The sequence below is a fragment of the Electrona antarctica genome, assembly GCF_951216825.1.
Source record: "Electrona antarctica genome assembly, chromosome: 5".
NCBI lineage: Eukaryota > Metazoa > Chordata > Actinopteri > Myctophiformes > Myctophidae > Electrona > Electrona antarctica.
The window spans coordinates 49,193,869-49,218,003 of NC_136810.1; the positions used below are offsets into that span (position 1 = coordinate 49,193,869).

Genomic DNA, 24,135 nt, shown 5'->3' on the forward strand with positions numbered 1-24,135 from the left:
GCCGCCCCCACAACATTGAAGACAAAAGTGTGTAAACACAAACATTGAAGACGAGAGTGAGGACACAAATTGTGATTGGCCGAAATGAGATGATGTATGATGATCTATAATGATAAGAGCGCCCCTCACTTCACACGGGTGTGTTGTTTTTAACCATACCCCCCCTCTCCCTCTAGAGGCAATTGTCTTTTTATCTGGCATTGTAAATACGAATTTGTTCTTATTTTCGCAATGCTCCATCGTCGTACGACAACATATAAAAGACGTATATTGGTATTGTAAACTGTACTATCTGTGATTCTGTGGTTTGACTCTACCCTCTATTCTTGGTCTATGATGGGTATAGTGTTAGTGTGCCAGAAACGAACAATCCCCTGGGAGACATACTGAAAGGGCCTTGATCAGCACCAGAAATACATTTGTTTCAGTGTAAACAACAACACAATATCATGCAGCAATACTGAACAATGAACTAGGCCAAACGAGCACATCCTGGAGTCAGCTGTGATAGAATGTAGTACCATTTTCAGAATGTATCGGGATTCTAATGAGGAGTGGAACGAGGGGTGGGGTGTTATGTGATACGAATGGGAATGTGTGCTCAGTGTGTTAGTCAAACTTAATTGGATCACAGAATTGTAATTCTCCAACATAGAAATGTACAGTGGTGGGAAAAGCCCAATATAGGGCTGAAGGGGTTAATTAATGGTAACTAAAGTTTTCAAATAAATGTAGTGGAGTAAAAGTACAATATTTTGATCTGAAATGTAGTGGAGTAGAAGTAAAAGTATAGAAAATTGGAAATAGTAAAGTAAAGTACAAATACCTCAAAATTACGTAATTGTAGCAAATAGGCTTTATAGGAGAAATGTAGTTTATATTTATATCGTTGCTGTCGGGCAGAATGCTTTTATCTTCATCTTTTCATGTTTTCTCAGGGATGAGTGGCCTATTTTACACTGTGTTGAATGACTGTGTCACACAGACACACACACGCATTGTGAACTGACTGACTGAATGACTGACTGAATGAACTAACTGACTGACTGACTGAATGACTGTGTCACACACGCATTGTGAACTTGCAGATTGGCTCGCTCTTGCTGAACATTTTAGCCTATTGGGACGACAGGTTGAAAACGGTATATATTTATATATTTTGTACACTATCTGCACTGTCTTCGACGAGCGACATCAAATGAATCGACTTCATACAGGTGCATGGTCAGAGCGTCAGATGGAATGGTCACTGGTCAGGCACAAATTTGTGCGTGGACGTGTATGCCTGTGTGTGTGTGTGTGTGTGTGTGTGCTTGCGTGCGTGCGTGCGTGCGTGCGTGCGTGCGTGCGTGTTTGTGACTGTTCAACCAAGAAGTAAAGCTTATCTCCAGTGAGAATGAGAGATATTCATAGCCTTCATAGCCTTCACACTGGGCGCAGTGGACCGATGATATAGCCTGCATGCACATGCATGCACGCACACACGCATGCGCACACATGCACGCACACTACTTGCTTTATTTAAAGGAGAATTTCGGGCTACAAGGCTTTCTTACCTTTATTTGTAGTTGTTACGTCCCCAAAAACGCATTATTGGCTATTTCCCCTACCTTTTTCAACAAGTTCTTCTAAATCTTTATTTAATCGATGAACTATTATTTTTAAGTATTTTATAATCTACATTCATTAACGTAACGTATGTCTCCAATTATCTAAATTATAAGATGACCCTTTTTTATATATAAGCGATATAACACCATGGTAAAAGGATGAATGCATTTTGCCTTCCTTGATTCCATCATTGTATACAGAGGTTAGCAGGTCAACTAATTCGTTTGCGCAAGAGAGATGAAACTCATTAGGCAGGCCCTCAGGGCCTGGAGATTTACCCTTAATCAACTGGACAATTGCATCTCTCACCCATACCATAAGCCCTCAATGGGGCGTTGGGTTTTAGTGTTCACCATCAGTAAATTGTGCATGCCACTTGGGATACTATTTACATTATGAAGAGAGGATATATACAAATAAAAAATGATTTTCGAGCGATGGAAATAAGCCTATAGTGATTCCCAAACTTTTTAGCTTGCGACACAAATTAGTGAAAACAACAAACAACAGCTCAACCCGTCGCTTCACGCCACATTGTGAGCTTGTAGATCGGCTGTTTTCACTACTTCTTAAACATTAGTTTTAAAATGTATGGAATTTCTTAGATTTTTTTATTGATTTCTTCGTGAAATTACTGGAAAAACATAATTGAATTGGGGGGGGGGGGGGGGGGGGGGGGTGTTTTTAGAAAATATTTTGAAATAGTAATGATTAAAAACAAAATGTAGGAAACCAAAAATTAAGGGACCTATACAAATTGGTTCGCGACCCAACCTTGGGTCCCGACCCAGTGTTTGGGAACCAGTGATTGTTGGATGTGTTTAATCCATTCAGGACGGGAACCCCTTTTGATGTTTTAAGCATTATTTTAAACTTTAGCTATTGTAGGAAAAAGCTTTCGCACACGTAGAAATCAGGCGTATGCACAGGTGCATAGGTCATCAATGAAAGGAATGAAAATACACCCGCACACTGTGTCTGCTCGGTACATGAGTATTTTCTTGTAATGATGCATTATTAAAAGAAATATGTTGTTCCAGGGTCCCTGGAACAACATATTTTCAGATGGGGGTCGGCAGCCAATTACATAATTGTTGGTATCCTTGACATGCAATAGTTTGAAAACCACTGACATAGAATAAAGCAATAAGCCGCGAAGAGGTCTCAGGTTACCGGGTATTTCATAATGGCTGAGAGGCGTAGTGACAACATGTAGCAGAGTGTCTCCGACCCTTTCAGCCATTATAAAATACCCAGTAAGATGGGACCTCGAGTGGCTTATTGCTTTTCTAAAACGGTTACAAACATATAGCAATATTAACCTCAAAACTATTCCTAATTCACAAAAGTAGCTACTGTACACTTTGTGCCGCTTTGCTCCCACCAGAGCGAGCCACAATACTTGTTTTACTCAGACGGGGGAATAGGAGGCGCTTGATGTTTATACGAGGCCGCTCGGAGCCACACATTCACAGTCATATGAGTGCGGGCGGTGCTTAGACGCACGCACGGCCAGTGTTTGTAAGGCAATCAAGTGCTCCCCTTCCCCAGTTCAGCTACAGAGCTGCGGGATCAATGTAACGCAGCTGGGAATGATTATAAAGTGATTGAAGGTGTGGATTATCGTGAGATTTACCATGGCAACCAGCCAATCAGAATCAAGTATTGTTTTTTTTCAGAAAATGATTTAGAACTTAAGACATTTTTTTAGAATCTGGTCTCAGTCCTAAATGAGCATTTGTGCCTGTCGTAGACATGCGCAGAGCAAGTTCAGTCAGGGAACCTCAGTGCAGTTGCTGCCGGCCGTTAATTGAGCCGCCTCAGCATCACGCTCTCATTCACATAATTCACTCAGCCAATCACACACTCACTCCATCTTCATACCGGCTACTTTAACCGGAGGTTTGCATTCCTCCTCTGCTTCCCTGCTTGCTTGCTGCTGCTGTATCAGCACGCTGCTGTATACAAACCTGCTGCTTTTTGGATCTACGTACTGTTTAGGTACGGGGGATTCGGAGTCCCTATGGACGGGACTGATGCGCTTGATCTGCGTACCTAAAAAGCAGATCCAATACATCGCCAAACCATAATAAATATATTGCTCATCTTATATTCAATAAATATATATTACATCCATTCTTGAGTTGTCCTGACTGAAATGGGTTAATGGGTATGTCCCTAGTTTGAACTTCCAATCTCAGTCTTTTTCACAGCCTCTTAAGCAACAGCCACATCTTGCCACACTAATTAAAGCCGTGCACCCCCATTTATACATGCACCTTTGTTCATCTTCTCCTACCAAACCTCACCGTTTGCACACATCTCACCATGCACAACACCTACAGCATGTTTCACCCATGCAACTGTCATAACTACTGTACAGTTTACATTTGCATGAAATACCATGTTTTTGCACAACATTTCACAGTGATACACACACACAAACACACAAACACACACACGGCGCAGTACAGAACAGTATTGTACAGTACAGTCTGGTACAGTACAATACGGCACGGCACGGTACGGCACAGTACAGTACAGTACAGTACAGTACAGTACAGTACAGTACAGTACAGTACAGTACAGTACAGTACAGTACAGTACTTCATTTTCACTTCACTTCACTTGTTTTGTCAATGTTTTATTTTGGTCTTCAGTTCATGTACAGAATGAAACAGTATATAAATAAAGATACATTTCTATGACCAAAAAAGGTGTAGGCTGAAGCTAATTTAGCTTATTTTGCCTACCCTTACCAACTACAAATAATATGACAAACAAAGAAAACAAAAACAAAGTAATAAGTCTCTGTAAGAATACAGGAAAAAACAAAAAAGAGAAAAAACTAAACAATTTCAAGACAACAAGTACAGTACAGTACAGTACAGTACAGTACAGTACAGTACAGTACAGTACAGTACAGTATGGCAGGGGTTCTCAACGGTTTTGGCTGGGGACCCCCGGAAATGCTTTGGCCATGTCTCGCGAGCCCCACCCCGATCTACACATTAATTTGTTTTTGTCACACGCCTGCTGTCCTGTGGTTACTTCTATTTTTAATTTATTACCAGTAAGACGCCTGGGGGCGAGAAGTGACGTCGCCCTAAGGGCGATGTCAGGAGACTTGGGCACCATATATGGGGCTTTCCCCATGTATGAGGATTTTGAATGATACACTGATTGACTGATCATATATTGGCATTCCCATATATGGGCTGAATATTGATCACAGTCAAGGATCTCCATATATGGGCATAACAGGGATTGCTAGTCTCTGACGGCAGCGCCTCTGGCGTTCGCTAGCCACTCTCTTTATATTTATATTGATCACAGTCAGGGTCCAGGGATCTCCATATATGGGCATAACAGGGATTGTATCAGCTGGGAATGCCCATGTATGGAACTTTTTCACGTGATGTCACGATGATGTCGTGATGACCTGGGCACCTGGGAGATAATTGCGACCGAAGGTCACAGATAACTATGAAACCTTGTGTTTTTGACACCTAACCCACTTTTCCCGTCACCCTCTCCCCGTCACTCTCCCCGTGCACACGCCGATCTTCCCCAGCAGTACGACCTAGTGCTGGTTGCCTAGTGTTCTAAGCATACCCTTGAGCAGACCACGATCTTCGGTCGCAATAATTCCTTTGTTAGTACAGTGTAGTAAAATGTGATGTAACTATATATATTATTGTTCGTTATTCTTCACAATATTGTGTTTCTGGTTGCCAGAAAGAAGTAGTTTGTTGTGAAAAGGTTCTTGAAACAATACGTGTATTTATTTATTCTTTGCCAACCAACCATGGAGATTGAGAACAAGCTTTCTGCAGAGGTCACAGGCCTTGATCAGGACACATTCATCACAACGCATGGGTCCAAAAGAGAAAAACCTCCCCTTTCTGCCACAATGAAAAAGTACCATGCATTCTGTAGGAGGAGGGCGTTCGCAACATATGTGGCATCCAAGACGGATGGATGCTGCAAGGAAGGAAACCCCACGCTAGCTTATTGGTGCTGCTGTGGTCAGACGTTCAGAGAATCCTCTTCCATTCACAAGCATGTGGCCAAGACTCATGCATCTGAAATTCTCACCACGTTTAAACGTTTGTTGAGCCAACTTGAAGAAGAAGAAGTTGTCAAGCATCAACGACCAAGTGTGCCACAGGCAGAGCCAGTGAACATTGCACAGTGGATACCAGCCACCGGTTACATCACAGAGGATCAGCTTCAAAAGGGTCCAGGCAAGGTGCTTCTGTATTACTGCTACCGTCCGGTCGAAGACCCCCATGTCATCTCGGCTTGGCAGAAAGATTTATGTGAGAATCTCCATTTAACTGGCAAGGTGAGGGTGGCCACTGAAGGAATCAACGGGACTGTTGGGGGCACTGAAGCTGCTGCTGACATGTACATCAAGGCAATGCGTTCACATCCACTCTTCAACATAATAGAGGAAGACGATTTTAAGATGAGTGATGGTGGTGCACAGTGTTTCTCTGATCTGAGGGTTGGTGTCTACAAGGAGATAGTCCCCATGGGAGTCAGCCCTGATGTCATATCCTATAAGTTGGCAGGAATTCACTTGCAACCTGAAGAATTTCACAAAGAAGTGGAGGTACTTTTATCTAATGGGGATTTGTTTAACGATACCATCCTACTGGACTGCAGAAACTTTTACGAGAGTAAAATTGGACAATTCCGTCATTGTCTGGCCCCCAACATTCGGAAGTTCAGCTACTTTCCAGACTATGTGGACCAGAATCTCGAGCTGTTCAAAGACAAGAAGGTTCTCATGTACTGCACTGGGGGAATCCGCTGTGAGCGTGCCTCAGCTTACCTCCGCTCCAAAGATGTGTGTAAGGAGGTGTACCAGCTGAAGGGTGGGATACACAAGTACCTGGAGCATTTCCCAGAGGGCTTCTATCGCGGGAAAATGTTTGTGTTTGATAAGCGCTATGCTATCTCTTCCAACAGTGATGTCATCTCAGAGTGCAGGTACTACAGCTCACCCTGGGACCAGTACCAGCTGTGTACCACACAGTTCTGCTGTCAGCTGGTGCTCTCGTGTCCCGCCTGCCGTCTGGAAGGGCATACCGCCTGTTGCCTCGCCTGCCAAACCAAACAGGGACGGGCACAACGTGACGGGTCCTCCTCCACTCCACAGCAGAAAGAGGAGTGTGAGTGCACAGATGGGCGACTCCGGGTTCCCCAGGAGGTGTGACGTGTTGCAATGTCATCTCTGAGAACATTTGTAGAACGTTTTCAGCCCCCCCCCCCCGGCTTCCAATAAAGCATCGGTGAAGAGGTTTGCCGATGACCGAAAGGATTCTTCTTTATACAGTTTGTACAAGTTTACATACCAGCTCAGTGGCCTTGTGGTTAGAGTGTCCGCCCTGAGACTGGGAGATCCCCGGCCGGGTCATACCAAAGACTCTAAAAATGGGACCCAGTGCCTCCCTGCTTGACACTCAGCATCAAGGGTTGGATTGGGGGTAAGTCCCTGCGACATACTAGCGTCATGTCCAGGGGGTGTACTTGTACATCAAGCTGCCTCACGCTACATAAACAGGAGATAGGCTCCTGCCCTATGGGCCTCATGTCTCGGAAAGGCTACTTACTTACTTTACAAGTTTACATACCAATGGTGAAAAGTACAGTAGAAGCGTGCACACTGCACAGCTCAAGATCATGACTGTGAAAAGACTCACGAAGGAATTGAGTCCTGACGTCATATCAACCAGTGCTGCTCTCCACACACACATGGCTGTTTGAGAGAGAGGATTTAACCTGCAGCCAACGCCCTATACAGTACCTTCTGGTTCAGATACCTCCTCAGCGTTCTACCTGTAGCCTCCTCACTTTCCATGCACCTCCCGACATCTAAACCACCATTCTCCATTCCTCCATTTGTGTGCGTCTGCAATTAAACAACGTAAGTCCGGAAAGTCAATTTGATCGCATTCCCTTTGATGTGCACTTTGCCGTGCAGCGGAACTCGGACAATCAATTGTTTGCTTGTTCATGCTAATCACCAATTCAACGACAACGATGGTCTATCATGGACTGCTTGGCTCATTGTTGAATGTTTGCTACAGTATTTGTGTATAGCCAGCAGTTCCCTTTCGAGTTGTTTATTTCCTTTGGTTTATAGAACATGTAATGTGGACTAATCAGACCTATAGTGTTTGGCCTGCCTATAACTGTGCATCATCTTTATATATATATATATATATATATATATATATATATGACATATTTATATGAATGTATATATTTGATATATATGTGTATTATATTTATGCATACTATTATTTGATATATATATATGGACTTTATATGCTTTAATTCTATCCATTCGGCCTATACATTATTATTGATTGATTACTTATTTAGATATTGATTTAACAGAAAACATTGCATGGATGCACCTGGGACATATCCTCAGTGATGTATCCCAAGGTCATCAGGGTTTCGGGACTCTCGAACATCATACCCCTCACTCAGGTGACCCAGCCGGGGTGATCAAGTCCCGACTTACGTCCCAGTAGCTACCCTCGATCAGTCCCATTAGGGAAAAACCAGGGCCACACAATCCGTTGGAACTACTCCAGAAGTACTCTGCCTGGGCTGGGAGGTACGCTTCTGGCACATGGAAGGACTAGGCTCTGTGGGTTGACTCCTGTCAACTAGGCTCTGTGGGTTGGCCCCGAGCTGTGCATTGCACCAGAGTCCCAGCACTAGACACTTCATTCAGGAGTGGTGGATTCCTAAGCTGCAATGGTTCCGCAGACTCCACCCGAATTATTCCATGATCTGAAGATGGTTTATTATCGTTTATTGTCTGTTTGTTTATTGTCTCCTCATGTGTCTCCTTCGTGTACAGCAAACACCACAAGTAAACTGCCACATTGTGGCCAAACCAAGTCCTCTGCCTCTCTGCCTTCATTTCCTTATATGGTCAGCCTGGCTGGTCGCCTTGCCTGCTCACCTCTTGTCAATCACTATACCTGAACTATTTCCGAGAGACACTCTTTCAATGGTCCTTCGAGCCGGAATGTGATTGAACCGCTGGCAGGTAGAGAGGTAGGCAGAAGGCAGGAGGATGAAGAGGAGAAAGTGGAGGTTCAAGTGGAGCCAGAAAGAAAGGCCATGAAGCCGCTCAAGGGAGCCCACATTCGAACCATGGCCCATGCGACGAGGCATCAGATCAGGCAACAACCTGCCTTGTTGGTTGAACAACTATAACTATAAATTAAACAATACCAGCAGTCACAGGTCAATAGTCAATGAACACTTTAGTTCTGAAAGAGATCTTCGGCGTAATCAAAACCAGCAGAATAGAAAATATGATGTCCAAACCCCAATTGGCAAAGAGAATGCATCATTACAGAATAGGGTCCATCAATCAACATCAGTCAGATGTGTGTGCTCTTCTTTGTAATACATGAATTAATCACAATGAGAAGAATATATGGGACCATAGATATTAAAAAAATAGATGCCTCATTGGCCGCTGCAGTTCGTTGGAGCCATGTGTGTTGAAGGAGGGGCGGAAGAATTTACACTGGGAGAGGAAGTACGCCGGAAGTGTGGAAGGAACGTTATGTCACGCTGCCACTCAAGTGATTCCGCGGGGCTTCGCAAGGAATCTCGGGAAAGTTTTGCCCTCCCTTGAGCACATACGCTCCAGAGCCGAAAGGGCGTCTACGTTTATGTCTATGTATGGGACAGGGATTACATTATTTCTGTTTATATATAATGCAATATTATGACTGACTGTAAATGTCTATTCTGACATCTGGAAAACAGCCTTTGATGTATTTGTATTACCTTGTGTTTACCTTGTTTACTGTAAATCGCTATGGATTAAGAGAGAGAGAACACAAAGTATAAAACGGCCTTAACCCTAGAAACACGGATAATTTTCACCCGGACAGTTATATTTTTTCAATTTTCATCATGTTGCTGATGTCTGAGGTGGGTGGGTCTTTCAGTACCTGCATGATGCTCAGTGACATCATAGAAGGTAGGTTTGTTTCCCTGCCCACATCCCTGTTTTGTTTTCTACAGGCAGGTGTTCCTGGTGTTTGGGTGAATTTCACCCGTGTTTAGTGATAGTGTGATAGAGAAAAGTCCCATGGACTATGTTTTTTCTTCACTGGACCATTCTCACATGTCCCAGGAATGGGTGGACCAAAGGAGAAGTTCCCAAGTTCCCAGCCCCATTTCTTATTTTTTAGGAATATTTTTTTAAATAATATGCACGTTTTTCACCGATTTTACCCCCCTATGATAGGACCCCCCCCAAAAGAAGCTAAAAGTTGCCATGTATTGCTGTAGTTAAATATATTTTGATGATTAATATCTTTTTATGGAATATTGGGTAAAATATACCCGTGTTTAGTGATGGTGTAACAAAAACACATTTTAGTGTCCTGCTTGGCACTCAGCATCAAGGGTTTGATTGGGGGTAACTTGGGTATGTCCCTGCAACATACAGGCGTCATGTCCAGGGGATGTACTTGTACATCACGTTGCCTCACGCTACAGAAACAGGAGATATAGGCTCCTGCCCTATGGGCCTCATGGCTCGGCAATGCTTACTTACATTTACAGAGCAAACGTGTACATAAACGGTCAGATTTGAAATATAAAGTGCTCACCCAAGGTTCCACGGATGTTAGAACTAATAAAAAGCATTTTTATCCGACCGTCCGGCTATTTTTCCTAAAAAAAAAAGGTGTCTATTAGTTTGTATTGGAAGTGCGGTCAGTGTGCTTACAGTATATTGAACGCACCCAGTGTATCAGAGTGCAATACACCTCCCAACCGATAGGGGAACGTAGTTGAAAGCTGATAAAAAAAATCACACCTGTGTGAACTGAGTGGTGCAACTGTTCACACACTACGTCACACACTAACCATAGCAACCATGCTCATCTGTACGTGGCCCCACGTACAGGTAAACACATACACAGACACATACAGACAAAGCTGGTTGTTGGAGTGGTTTGCACCACTCAAAAACTGATAAACTGGCGTTCGGATAAAAATGCTTAACACACGGGTGCTAATAGCTGACCCAGGACAATTCTAACATCCATGGCACCTTGAGTGAGCACTTTATATTAGAAATCTGAACATTTATGTACACGTTTGCTCTGAAAAGGTGAACCATGACGCTCGTGATGTACTAGCGTCATGTGAACCATGGCGAACCTATAGAACCAGAATCTACCATTTTATGAAATCTTTTACTTTCAGGGTTAAGTTTAATCTCATAAATTTGTATAACTGAGTTGTCGGTTGTCACTTGGAGGTTTTAAGTAACTCTGACAGTTAGTCCTACATTTGTACACTCCGCTTCCTTTGTTTTCTTTCTCCACCTACGTATGTCATTATTGATTATTCTATCTGCAGCTGCGTTATGTTTTATTCTGTTTAGTTTTTTTTGTCCCGTTTCCTACGCGTTTGATTTGAATTGACCTCAAATCTTCCAGCTACGAGCATCTGGCAGCTGATGGGGTGACATTGATGCCTGAATAGAAAAGTAATTCATCTTATTCTGCAACGGAGCAAGAGACAGAGAGACACATAGATGCACGCACACATACACACACAGATACAGAGAAAAGAAAAACATGACGAAAATACTAATTCTGAAATGCACGTGTGCGCGTGTATATTGTGAAAGACGATAGCATTCACACATAGACAATAGCATACCGGATATTGTACATGCATGCTCGCGCACACGGCACTGACATAAATAAGTCATGCTTAGATCCTTGTAAAATCTCCCAGGGCCTGACAGGAGACAACGACTTGATGAAAGCTGATGCATGTACGAGTGTGTCGTGTACACAGAATACTACACAGCAATCAGCTTGTTATAGAAGATGGAGACGTGCACATAATGGAGAGGAAGGTATAAGACAGGAAAACCAGAGGGGCAGCTTAAATAGCACCGGAAGTCGTTTTTCCTCATTCTCCTATACCTAAACCCATCCTCTTAAAAGGTTCAATACCAATCAGCCTCTTTCCAGAACAGCTTGTAAATAATCAGGGAGCCCTGTGAGGGCCGTGTTGTCTTTTACACGCTGCCCCATCAAAGGGAGATTCAGACCAAATCGATAAAAGGAGATATGAAAAAACTTCTGTCAAGACTTCCATCAGGAAAGAACATTTACATTGTTGGAAAGAAAGGGAACACATAACAACAGTCCCTAAGGTTTTAACGTGCCAGATTACATAATATTCTCTGTCTTTCCCAGTGATGCAAGTCTGCATGCACTACATACTGTAGCTTCACAATTTGTCATAATAAGCGGTTGAGACGAGACAAATAACAGTCTAAGTCCACACTAATTATCCACAATGTATAAATTATAGATAAGGGTTCAGGACACATAGACCTTTTCGAGGAGGGGTCAGAATAAATTATGGACTTAGACTGTTATTGGTCTCAACTGCATGGTGATTGCGGTTACATTCTTCATTCATAGATGGTGTTTTAAAGTGTATTTCATTGTTCGGGTGTGAATTTGTTTGACTTTCAGTCAAAAGGGGATGATCATGCTCCGAGATTCCATTCTCACATTCTTGTTTATTTATTGTATTTTACAAAAGGTTTCCAAAGCCGTTTGCAAACATTCAACAAATGTCATCGTCAGCGTGGAATAAAAAATGGATCCTTGAGGCAATTATTTCAATTATATTTAAAACTGTGCCGTCAGAATCTGTTCTCAAAGGCTTAAGCAGCATATCTGATGAATTATTCAGGAATTGTTCACACTGCTTCTTCGACTGTGTTAAAGGTCTCAGTTTGAAAGCCTGTAGAAAAACGGATAATATGAGGGAGATAATGAGAGAGACAGACATCTGGTGGTACCATTTCCTTCCATATGCACACATAGAGACACACGGGGACTACAAATTTCACGCCCCCAAATGAGACAGCGGCCCCACTTCTGGTCGGTTTCAAAGGTGTACTGCAGCTGCCAATGCAATCCCTATGAGAGGCATAGCCTAATTTCACTGGTTCATTACTGAGGCTGTAGCGATTTCTTTTTTTGTGTTCCAATAAAGTGTCCCATATGTTTGATTTGGCCTTTTCAATGTCACATACCTGCCATCTCAATATACATCCCACAATGTACTATAATATACTCCATCAGTTTGTGAAAAGTGCTAGCATTGAAAATCTCAAGTCAAAGTGGTCGCACGGTATATACGTCACGGTTGCATCCCTTGAGGTTTTCAATACCCATATATTTGTTGTATTTCGTTTTATATGCTATGTATTTGTTGAAAATGATCTAAACAGCATCTTGCAAGACTAATTATTAATCATTATAACTCAACTGGAGAATTCACTAGGTAGTTGAAAATGTCAGGATATGTCACTCCTCCATTTACAGTTGGGTGCCACCGATATTGTCCCTTATCATTTGACCCATTTAGGCCTGACCTCAAAATTTTAAAAAATCCTTCTAAATCCTCCAGTTTTCTGAAATAAATATTTTCACGATTTTTCAAAAATAGCAGACCTACAAGCTCGTAGCGCGCCACTCGGTGGCGCGCTATGAGCTTGTAGATCTGCTATTTTTCAATAGCTAAATTATAACATAATGTTTAAAACACCAAAAGGGGTTCCCGCCCAAAATGCGCAGATCACGCAAACCTCAGCAAAAAGAAAAGGACAATATCGATGGCCTCCAACTGTAGCTGGGTTATTTTCCCATGCAACTATTCAGCCAAGTTATACAACAAGTTGACAACGATAAAACACACCGTCTGAGCTCCACGGTAGGTAGAACATAATTAGTAAGCCTGTGACATGTTCAAAATATAGACATGATAGAATAACAAAGTCAGTCGGGATCGGGATTTATTATTGAGAATTCCACTCTTCAAAGTCGGCGCTCGTAGCCTCGTAAAGGCAGTGACGTCCCTTAAAAGCGACAGGTTCTCTGTCTGCCGTCTCCCCTCTGCTCTGTTAACATTATGGGTAACTCATTCAAGTGGTAAATGAAATGTGAAATACATCCTCTATTGAGAAAACAACAATATATGTTGACAAAGACACTTCATACATTTGGAAACATATTTGTATTCAAATCAATATAGTCTTCAGTTAATTTCATATTATTTTAAAAGTAGGCTAACTACAGTTGAATTTCAATGGACTTCTATGGGCTGGCCTGCAGTACACCGTTCTAACGGACCAGAAGTGGGGACGCTGTCTCATTTGGGGGCGTGCAATTTGTAGTCCCTGTGTGTCTCTATTGCACAGATAAGAGTCAGACCATTGTGTAACGACAACCAACTGCACCACAGACAATTAAAATAATCACATAATCACAGCCTTTTCTAATAAGAATGTCTGACTTCCTTTGGGAAGGTGTGAAACTGCTTATCATCAAAACTCTTGGGTCCAATGAATCACCAATAAGTTAGGATCTGCTACCTTGATTGCACCCAGCAAGAAAACATAGCCAAGGAACCAATTAACGTAGCTTTATAGAAGAAGTTTGTAGCTAAAGCAATGAAAGAATCCACAGGGTTGCCTCGTCTGGACCTTTTGGTGATCTGGATTCTTCTTTAACTACATGAACAGCATCCTAATTCTGGGGGCGAACATTCAGCAAAGACATTTGGTGTAGAGCAGTGGCGTATCCAGGAATTACGTTTTGGGCAGGCAAGATCATGTGTTAATTGTCGTCTCCCCGCGCACAATCGTAGCACTAAAGGTTTTCAAAGAGATATACCTGCCAGACGAGTAGGATACAAAGGCTGAAAGGCATGCATTTGCATTCCAATTGGTGATTGAGGGTCACGCTCTCCATTAATAGTTTTCAGGTCTTGTGTTTGTCTTCTTTTTTTCTCATTGTATGGATTTTGGCCAGGCCAGAAATGGATTTGGACAGGCGGACGCCTGCCCTCGCCTTATTGTAGATACGCCTCTGGTGTAGAGGGAAATAAATGAGGGGCAATGAAGTATAGTATTTAAGTGGTGAATTTTAAAAAGTTTGAGTAAATCCAACAACGTACAATGAAGCTCATGAATATTCAACTCCCAACATTCATTTATTTTATGGTGACCCAGGACTTCCCCATGCAGGACTTCCCCCTGCATGTGGATCACTGGGTGTGAAGTAATTCTATTTGAATGCCACAGACGAAAAACAGTCTTAAGTCCACACTATTTATCCATAATGTATAAATGATATAAGAGGTCAGGACAACGAGGCCTTTTCGTGGAGGGGTCAGAATGAAATTTGGACTTAGACTGTGGTACTCGGTATGGCCCAAAGTACACAGCAACTACAGCTGAATTCCCCAACTGTGCCAACTGTAAATAGGCATACATACACATATATCATCTCTGCAAAGTTTTCAGTTCATCCCAGCTGGTCCCCAGTACATTACTGGAGGTGGCCGTCCAACTGTATGTGGTTCATTTGTCAAATCGGGTAGTTGGCTAGTTGGCTACTCCAATTAAAATAAGCACACATTGATGGATTGCCTGGAATATCATTGCAGAACAGCTCTAGTACTGTATATCAACAGCTCATCCAGAAGGCAGGCCTGGTCTTAAACCTATCCATTGCCAATGTCTTCCCTCTTCTGTGCTCACTGGCTCACTGTGCTCACTGAATTGACTGCATGCAGTCAATTCAAAACATTGATGATGAAAGGGCATAGCAACCACTCCCTCCCTGCCCATTTCAATCAGCAAGTACCTAACAGGATGTCTCTCTCCCTTAACCTACGACAACCAGGCCAACACTCCAAGAAGCAGATCCTACTGTAGCCATTTCTTCCTCCTGACTCCCAATCTGTGGGGGTGCATATATTTGGTCTGACGTCCCAACAGTCAAAATCTTTTTTTTTTTTTTTTTGTGTTTGGGTTGGTATATGCTTTCAATAGCTTCCATCCATATGCTGAAAAAGGCAAGCTCTGCATACACCAGGCTTCAGGGGCAGATTTAGCAATTACGGGGCTCCAAGCAAAGCTCAACTTTGTGGCTCCTGCAGTCCCTTCACTTGCTATACCCTATGAGTAATAAGGGAATATGCTGCACGGATGGATGGATGATTAACATGACCACGGGCCAGCTGGCCACTAATCTCTCAAGACAGATTCAGAGCTCAGCAGCAGAAACTCACCATGATGGACCAGAGCTACCAGCCACCCCAAATACCACCACTCACAGCAGCACACAGGACCCCAGACCCCCTAAATACCACCTCTCACAGCAGCACAGTACAGGCACACAGGACCCCAGACCACCTAAATACCACCTCTCACAGAAGCACACAGTACATGTAGTGTAGCCCTATATGTCTGTGATGTGATGTTACATATATTTCATATATTCCACAATACACAGCCATAGATTTGTTCTATAGACTTACGGTTAGCAGTGGCAGAACGGCGGCATACATGTGGTTGGTGCTCCGTGTGTACTCACTCAATAGATAATTCCAAAGACTTGTGAGTCAAATATAGTCCTCTAGTTTCATATCCATGTGAAAGTTCTGGCAGAAAACGTGTGTTTAGTCAAATATCTCCACTTTTACATGAGCTTCACCCAGACAACATTCTCTCCGGGAGAGGGGCCTGGAATGCTGGACTGAATTCAGCAAAACTTCCTCTGAACACAAATCGACCAGGGAATCACAAATGTTTGGGTCACACAATTGACAGGTGGTGTGATTAATTACCCAGCACCATTCAAAATGCACCTGAAAATTGTCAATTGTCACAATTGTCAAGATGGCGTCAATAGAAATCAGATTTCCTCTTACAACTGTGCACATTTCAAAATAAGAGTCTATTATTTGTAATATGATTAGTCAACATCATTTTGAAATCGACCTACTGGAAATAGAAGTAGGCCTAGCTTAGGTGAAATTACTTCATGCTATTGGAAAGAAATCAATGGGCACTTGAATCATTGATTTTCAGGGGTCAGCCAGGGGCCCCCTATGTCTTCGGGCTCCACGCAATGGTGTGGTTTGACCCTTATTGTGAAGGGGTCCAGTGGCCCTGTTGTGCCGGCATGAGGACATTTTCCTGGCAAATAGCCAATCTACAAGCTCATAAGCGAAGCGACGCGCTGTGATCCTGAAGATCTGCTATTTTCACTAGTTTGGGCCCCGGCAAACATTTAAAGGAGCATTCAGTGATTTGGGTGATTTGGAAAACCACCCAGTCCGCCCTGGTAACAAAATGTGCACATGCACGCTCTACAGTGGGGGGAAGTGCAACAGGCCAACAGCATGTGCAACAAGGCCCGCCCCCACTCGATCATGATTGGAGGAAGGCCCCACTCATCCTGATTGGATGAAGGTTTTGCCACCCACCACCAAAACTGAAACTAGGTTTTTTTGACCCCAGGGGCTCACTGGGGACAGGGAGGAACTCCTTATATGGTCAGAACACTCTATAGTAGGGAGGATTATCCAGAAAAAAAGAAAAAATAAGTGATATTTGAATTAAGTCAAATCACTGAATATACCTTTAATGTCTCTTTTGGGTCACGGGCTAAAAAGTTTGCTAACCACTGAACTAGAGAGAGAGAGAGTTAGACAGCACTCTCCACAAGCATCAAAACACCGAATGAGACATTTATCCTTTGTTACCATGACGTTCCACTTGCGCAATCTATGCCATGTCCCTGCACACCCCCACTCTCTTTATCTCTCTTTCTAGCTGTCGCTCAGGTTGTCAAACAAATAAGCAAGCAAACAAACATACACACACTAAAGTGACGGACATAATCAAAAGAGTGAATGAATAATGCATATTGCATCAAATACATGACACAGATTAGAGACACATCTGTCTCCTCTCCGACTTGAATTCACTCGTTTCTCTCTGATCTCTCTCTCTCTGTCTTTCTCCAGATGTCTCGGTGAGCCTGTTGTCCCTCCTGGTGACCACGTGTGGTCTCGCTCTGTTCAGTGTGTCCCTGTTCGTCTCGTGGAAGCTGTGCTGGGTGCCATGGAGCCTCCGCTTCCTCCCCGACGGCTTCAAGGGGCCTCACTTCCTGGGCGGAGACCAGCAGCCCGTCCTAACAGAGGTAATAATGAAGAACATGGCTGGAATTCTCAACCTTTAGTACTGAATATAATTCTAAAATGAATCCAGACGTCTTTATACGATTATCAAATAAATCTTTGTCGAGTGACACATTTCTAGAGGGTCATGCAGTAAAGTAAATTTGCATGCAAGGATTTGCATGTTGACTAGACTAGATTCATTTTCCAAAGCAAGTATGTAAAGAAATAAATATATAATGTTTTGAGAACAAATCAAGGCGACATGAACTTCAGTGTAATGGATTACTACAGTATCTCCAGTGACAGATCAACCCCTCCCAGGGCCGAGGCGCTACACCGAATCAAAGGGCCCCATGCACGTGCTTGTGATTCATGCGCGCATACTGTACGTATGTAACACTTTTTTTGAGTTTGCGCGCCCAGTGAATGAACCCGGGGTGCATACTTAGTTTAGACTAGTCATTGGTTAGACATGGGTTAAGGTTAGGTTTAGGCCACGTGCGTTCAACTTCAGTGCACCGTGGCCACCGCCAGCACGATCGCCGCTGCTCCCCGATTGGATCTGTTATTTTCAAGTCTCCTCCCACCGAGTGGTTAAGAAACTGTTGGACGTATAGAAAAACACTAGCGGGGGTTCCTGTGTTGCGATACATTGAAATCGGTGACCTATGAATACGGTTTTAACGGAAGCTACAGCTGTACCGAAATAGTCTCTGCAGGCTATATGGGCCACTAAGTTCCATTGTTAATCCGGGCCTGAGTATCCCAAGCACGTTTCAAGTCAAGTTGATTTTCATACCGTACTGAAACAATTGTGAAGTACAGTAGTAGACACATGACTTGTGGTCAATGGGCTAATGATTCAAAAACATTGGTTAAATAGCTCTATGTGTGTCGTGCGTGCAGGTAGATGGCGACGAGAGGGAGTACAGCGAGGACGGCTGCGTTAAAGAGACCACCGTGCTCCCGCCTTCTGCCGTGGCTGTCCTAGAATCAGCCATGAAGATCAGCCACACCTCGCCCGACATTCCCCTGGAGGCGCAGAGCAAGGTGGAGAAAAACCACGTCCACACTCTAGCCAGAGAGAGGGTTCAGAGACAGACCACAGAGCCCACATCGTCTGTACGGTGAGTAAACATTGACCGCTGTGGAAATATCCATGATATTGGTAATGTCAATAATGAAGGTACTATCCCAGAGTTGACTCAAGTTAACAGGAAGGTGTGAAATGTGACACCTCCGCCTCCCAAGGGAAGAGAGAGGAAGTCAGTGCCAAAACCACTAGTAAGTTCCACCAGCAAACTGCTTCTAAACAGCCAGACCTCATGGCTACAGTAAACCTCACAGCAGGGTGCTCCGGCCATGTGCTAGCACATGGCAGGTAATACTTCCTGGTTTTAAACCAATAGTAAGGTTGGCTATAAACCAACCACAGGAAGGAGCACCAGCAGCCAATTGAATGTTAGCTGATGTGAACCTGCCCACAGGGCAGGTCTAAGGGGGTTTAAATGGCCTTGCGCCAGTTTCAATAAGTCAGATTCCGAACCAACTACGAAGAATCCAACCTCATGTAACCACATGGACATGATGAAAAACAACTCACATTAGACCAATGGTAATTATTGATACATAATGCAAACTATTAATAATCAATGAATAATGTGTTATCCATGTATTGTAACCTGCCTGTAATTGACAAATGCTATGTGTATCTCTGTCTTATCTGTAACAGGTTTTTTACCTAAACGTAACTAAACCTAACTAAACCTAACTAAACGTAACTAAACGTCTAACCTAAACTGGGTTAAAACTAACCCTTAAACCAACCCTAGATAAATAGTTCATGTGTTTAAATGTATGTTTGTTAAACGACAATAAAAGTATAAAAGACACCTGAGTTATATTATTTAGACAGTTTGAGTAAAGACATACTCTATGTGCAGTTGTGGCCTTTCAGTAGGCGTAGCTATGGACCATGATGCTATCATCTTAGCAAGTTAAATCGTGGATAGCTATAAATCTGAACAACCGCGCTTACACACATTGCACATGAAGCAGATGTGATGACGGCTGCGGTATCTGTTTACTGATGTGGAAGACCCAGGTTTGTACACCAGACATGATGTCACATTCAAACATGCAATAGTGTGTAGACAGATGCTGTACACAGCATCACACACACACACACACACACACACACACACACACACACACACACACACACACACACACACACACACACACACACACACACACACACACACACACACACACACACACACACACACACACACACAGACAGACAGACAGGTTGGTCTGTAATTGTTCAACAATGTTCATGTAGTGCCACACTACAACAACATTGATGGATATCCCTGTGTCCTGGTGGGCGGAGAGGGCAAGCATCAAGTATTGTAATGTAAACATGGATATAAATGTATTAAAAGACATGGCTTTGTAACTTTTACCGATGATTTATATTTATTAATTGTAAGGTTGCATCGTCAGTATAATTACATCCTCGCACATACAGCCTCTCTAGGCAAACTGGTCAACACGCTCGCAGCGTGTCACAAATGACTCGAGGCGCTTGTTCTTTTGTTACAGCCACAACTCCATCCGCCGCCAGATGAACCTGTCCAACCCGGACTTCAACCCCGCCCAGTTCCAGCGCCAGGAGTCCCTGTCCGGCCTGGGCCGCATCAAGCCGGAGCTCTACAAGCAGCGCTCGGTGGACGGCGAAGACGGCCGCCGGGACAACGGCTGCGGGCGCCTCCTCTTCATCCTGAAGTTTGACTGCGACATGGAACAGCTGATCGTGAAGATCCACAAGGCCCTGGATCTGCCCGCCAAGGACTTCTCGGGCACCTCCGACCCTTACGTCAAGATCTACCTGCTGCCCGACCGCAAGACCAAGCACCAGACCAAGGTGCACCGCAAGACCCTCAACCCCGTGTTCGACGAGGTGTTCCTCTTCCCCGTGGCGTACGGCGACCTGCCGAGTCGCAAGCTGCACTTCAGCGTGTACGACTTTGACAGGTTCTCCCGCCACGATCTGATTGGCCAGGTGGTCGTCGACAGCTTCCTGGATCTCGCCGACTTCCCACGGGAGACAAAACTGTGCCGGGAAATTCAATATGTAACCTCGGTAAGATGCTCCGCTTTGTCTATTTCTTTAACCATTAATCAATCACGCACGCACACACACACACTCACACTCACACTCACACACACACACACACACACACACACACACACACACACACACACACACACACACACACACACACACACACAGACGATGATGCTTGATCATCCACAGGCAGTAAGTAAGCCTCCTAAATTTCAATAGATCAGTAGCACATCAGTAGTTTGACCCATTTAAGAGGCAGATAACTTAACTGTACCTGGCCTGCCTGGATCCCATGTCACAACAGCAGGTGGTTAAGGAGACATATCAATGCATTAGTATCTCATTTTCCCAGCCAGCAAGGGAAGTCCTCTGTGGTTCTGAGAGGCAGAAACATCGAAATATACTTAGATTATGTTAATGTTTAATGAAAGCGCTAGGAAACACTGGGGGGTTACTAGTGTGACCCAAATCTAGGCTGACATTAGAGTGAGTTTGCTTTGACATGTAGATATACAGTATTACATTATTCACCGAGATAAAACAGCCTCTAAGTCAGTGAGGAAGAAGTCTTTCTGCGAGTGAATGGAACTGTGAAACAACAATGCAGTGCGAGGTCAGAAAACGATGTTTTGGTGTAACTCACAACGGGGTGCTGCTACCATATTATTTGGTCTACTGGAGTATTTTCTTTTAATATACGGTATATAAAGAAGACATGGCATCTACAGTAATAACAGCATGGCGTCCCTGTCTAACTTTTAACTTTTAACTTTTAACAAAGCAGTGCCGTGTTCAGTCGGTGGTGAAGCTGCACTAAACAGGCTGGCTACTCGTGTGCCTGTATTTCAACTCAAATGATTTCAGATACAGTACATTTTGGTGTACTGTTGAAGTAGCAGACCAGCAGAACTAACAGTGTCTCTATAATTAGAAAGACCTGCATTGGAGGAACATGAGCAGTGGTGTCATGCTCGTAGAATGTAGAACATGGTACCAGTCATTTTTTGACGTGCACGCGCAGGGACGGAACGGTGCATGTGCGTGCACGCTAGAACACGCCCCCCTAGATTCAAGAGAAGACGCACCTAATCAACCTCGCGTCTCCAGACTTTCCAAGACGCACAAAGTACCCAGTGGTCTAGGTTTACTGGCGCCCCCATTTGCGCCAGCAAATGCTTTTGCAGGGAGGATGTCTCCCTGCAAATGCATTCCACAGGAATGTTAAAACTTTATTTAAGTCTGTACAATCTCTACAATAAAGTATCTTTCCATTGCATGGTAATGCATTCAGAAGGAAATACCAGGTGACTCAGCTGTTCAAGATCACCTTTATTGTGTCCATGCATGAGAAGTACTTTGGAAATGTAATTATACATTTATGTGTCTTGTGTATAGGCCAATGGACAAGAGATGAATGGGCTAAAACTCTAGAGGGAATGACTCACATCCAGATCTCTATTAGACACGTTCATAATGACAGGAAAAACACAAGGGCTTTGTGAAGCAATTAAACTTCAATATGTCTCCAAAGTAATGAATAATGATAAAAGCTTAGTTGCATAGACCCCCCCCCCCCCCCCCCCCAACGCACACACGCACTCACTCACGCATTCACACACACACACACACACTCACACACTCACGCACTCACGCTGTTGATTCATAAATGCCATCTTAACACCTCCCACAATCTATTAGCAACACCCACCAAATAAGGTCAATATAAATAGCAAGAACCTCCCCTGAGGCAACCAACCAGCAAGCTATCACAGACCCTGTCCCCTATCTCTTGGGGAGGACACTTTGAAAATAAAATAATCTATATGAAAACATAAATTGTGTGTGTGTGTGCGTGTGTGTGTGTGTGTGTGTGTGTGTGCGTGTGTGTGTGTGTGTGTGTGTGTGTGTGTGTCTCTGTGCGTGCGTGCGTGCGTGTGTCACGTGCGTGCATCACAACTCAGAAATGAGGCTAAAGCATTTGGTGGTTTGGTTTCTGATCCAATTTGCATACTGCAATTAAAATACCACTATCTCTTCATCATGTTCTACAGCCATGACTTCTTGTTTGATTGCAGCGCTCACACATGTTTCTAAGTAGTAAGAAATGTGACAGGTGATCTCTTATTTGATCAAAATTAGTTTTTTGAGTAGTTAATACCATTCCATACATGCTTTATTTATAGCCCAATAGCTGACTATAGCTGTTGTACTGCTAAAGAAGGGCACGCACACACACACACACACACACACACACACACACACACACACACACACACACACACACACACACACACACACACACACACACACACACACACACACACACACACACACACACACACACACACACACACACACACACAGGGGCGCCGATCCTGCATGTTCCTCCTCGCACCCTGGATAAATGACGAGCAGGGCCAGATTTACATGACATTCATTCGATAGCCCGCCCAATGACGTTAAAATAGCTCGCCCATTGGCTTTAAACAATCCACTGTGTCTACACCTATAGCCTACTAGCACGTCACACAATGGACCGTTCATATTATATATATTTTAATTTTTAGAGGGCGGCCATAGCTGAATGGTTATAGTGAGGCCGCCTGGGGAGCCAGAGCCCCTGGTAACATCCCAGGCCAGGTCAGCAATGTGTCCCCTAATTGCTCCACTGCCTATATAGCTTTGATCGGCTGGGTTGAGCTGATAACTGAATTTCCCTTACGGCAGGGGTTCTCAACCCGTGGGTCGCGACCCCTCGGGGGGGTCGCCAAATTATTTTAGGGGGTCCCCAAATTATTTTCAAAAAAAAAAAAGATTAAAAAAAAAAAAAAAAAAATCACGATTTTTCAAAAAATTATTTTAGGGGGTCCCCAAATTATTTTCAAAAAAAAAAAGATAAAAAAAAAAAATAGCAGACCTGCAAGCTCGTAGCGCGCCACTCGGTGGCGCGCTATGAGCTTGTAGATCTGCTGTTTTTAAATAGCTAAATTATAACAATGCTTAAAACACCAAAAGGGGTTCCCGCCCAAAATGGTTTAAGGTTATTGTAGCAGTCAATTTATATTGGGGGTCGGGAGGGGGCGGGGCGGGGGTCCCGAGACGTTGCCAAAGCATTTTCGGGGGTCCCCGGCCAAAAACGTTGAGAACCCCTGCCTTACGGGACAAGTAGGCTCACATTATTATTATTGTTCACATTATTATTATACTGTATGCATATATGCTATTGACACTCGTCAGCTTTTGTGAAGTGAAGGTGTGAAGTGGTCTGTGTACGCACAGTATGGATTGCCAATCCATGACGCACTGATAGCAGCACC

General features: G+C 43.6%; 4 protein-coding genes across 10 annotated transcripts in view; 2 read left to right on the forward strand and 2 right to left on the reverse strand.

Moving 5' to 3' along the window:
* Window positions 1-24,135, reverse strand: part of olfml1 (olfactomedin-like 1) — a 113,920-nt gene that overhangs the window by 61,081 nt on the left and 28,704 nt on the right. The window contains exon 1 of one of the 7 annotated variants that reach the window (XM_079500993.1): window positions 16,036-16,317. The exons of 3 other annotated variants lie outside the window; for them this stretch is intronic. In XM_079500993.1, the coding sequence (XP_079357119.1) occupies window positions 16,036-16,065 (30 nt within the window). In that variant the 5' untranslated portion in view covers window positions 16,066-16,317. Of the gene's footprint in view, window positions 1-16,035; window positions 16,318-24,135 lie in introns of those variants that run through there. 3 more of the 7 variants (XM_079501000.1, XM_079501002.1, XM_079500998.1) reach the window with 3 other exon arrangements.
* The window catches only part of syt9b (synaptotagmin IXb), a gene marked incomplete at both ends in the record, with an annotated part of 48,318 nt that overhangs the window by 6,248 nt on the left and 17,935 nt on the right, over window positions 1-24,135 (forward strand). Inside the window, 3 exons of the mRNA XM_079500992.1 lie at window positions 17,530-17,705; window positions 18,592-18,812; window positions 20,293-20,833. Of these exons, the coding sequence (XP_079357118.1) occupies window positions 17,530-17,705; window positions 18,592-18,812; window positions 20,293-20,833 (938 nt within the window). The remainder of the gene's footprint in view (window positions 1-17,529; window positions 17,706-18,591; window positions 18,813-20,292; window positions 20,834-24,135) is intronic.
* Window positions 5,525-6,835, forward strand: LOC306923209 (thiosulfate sulfurtransferase/rhodanese-like domain-containing protein 2; the record flags this gene model as incomplete). The annotated part of the gene is made up of 1 exon (XM_079501235.1): window positions 5,525-6,835. One exon carries the CDS (start codon window positions 5,525-5,527, stop codon window positions 6,833-6,835), a length of 1,311 nt encoding a protein of 436 aa, XP_079357361.1.
* Window positions 17,288-24,135, reverse strand: part of spon1b (spondin 1b) — a 125,320-nt gene continuing 118,472 nt past the window's right edge. Inside the window, exon 17 of the mRNA XM_079500990.1 lies at window positions 17,288-17,696. Within this exon, the coding sequence (XP_079357116.1) occupies window positions 17,695-17,696 (2 nt within the window). The 3' untranslated portion in view covers window positions 17,288-17,694. The remainder of the gene's footprint in view (window positions 17,697-24,135) is intronic.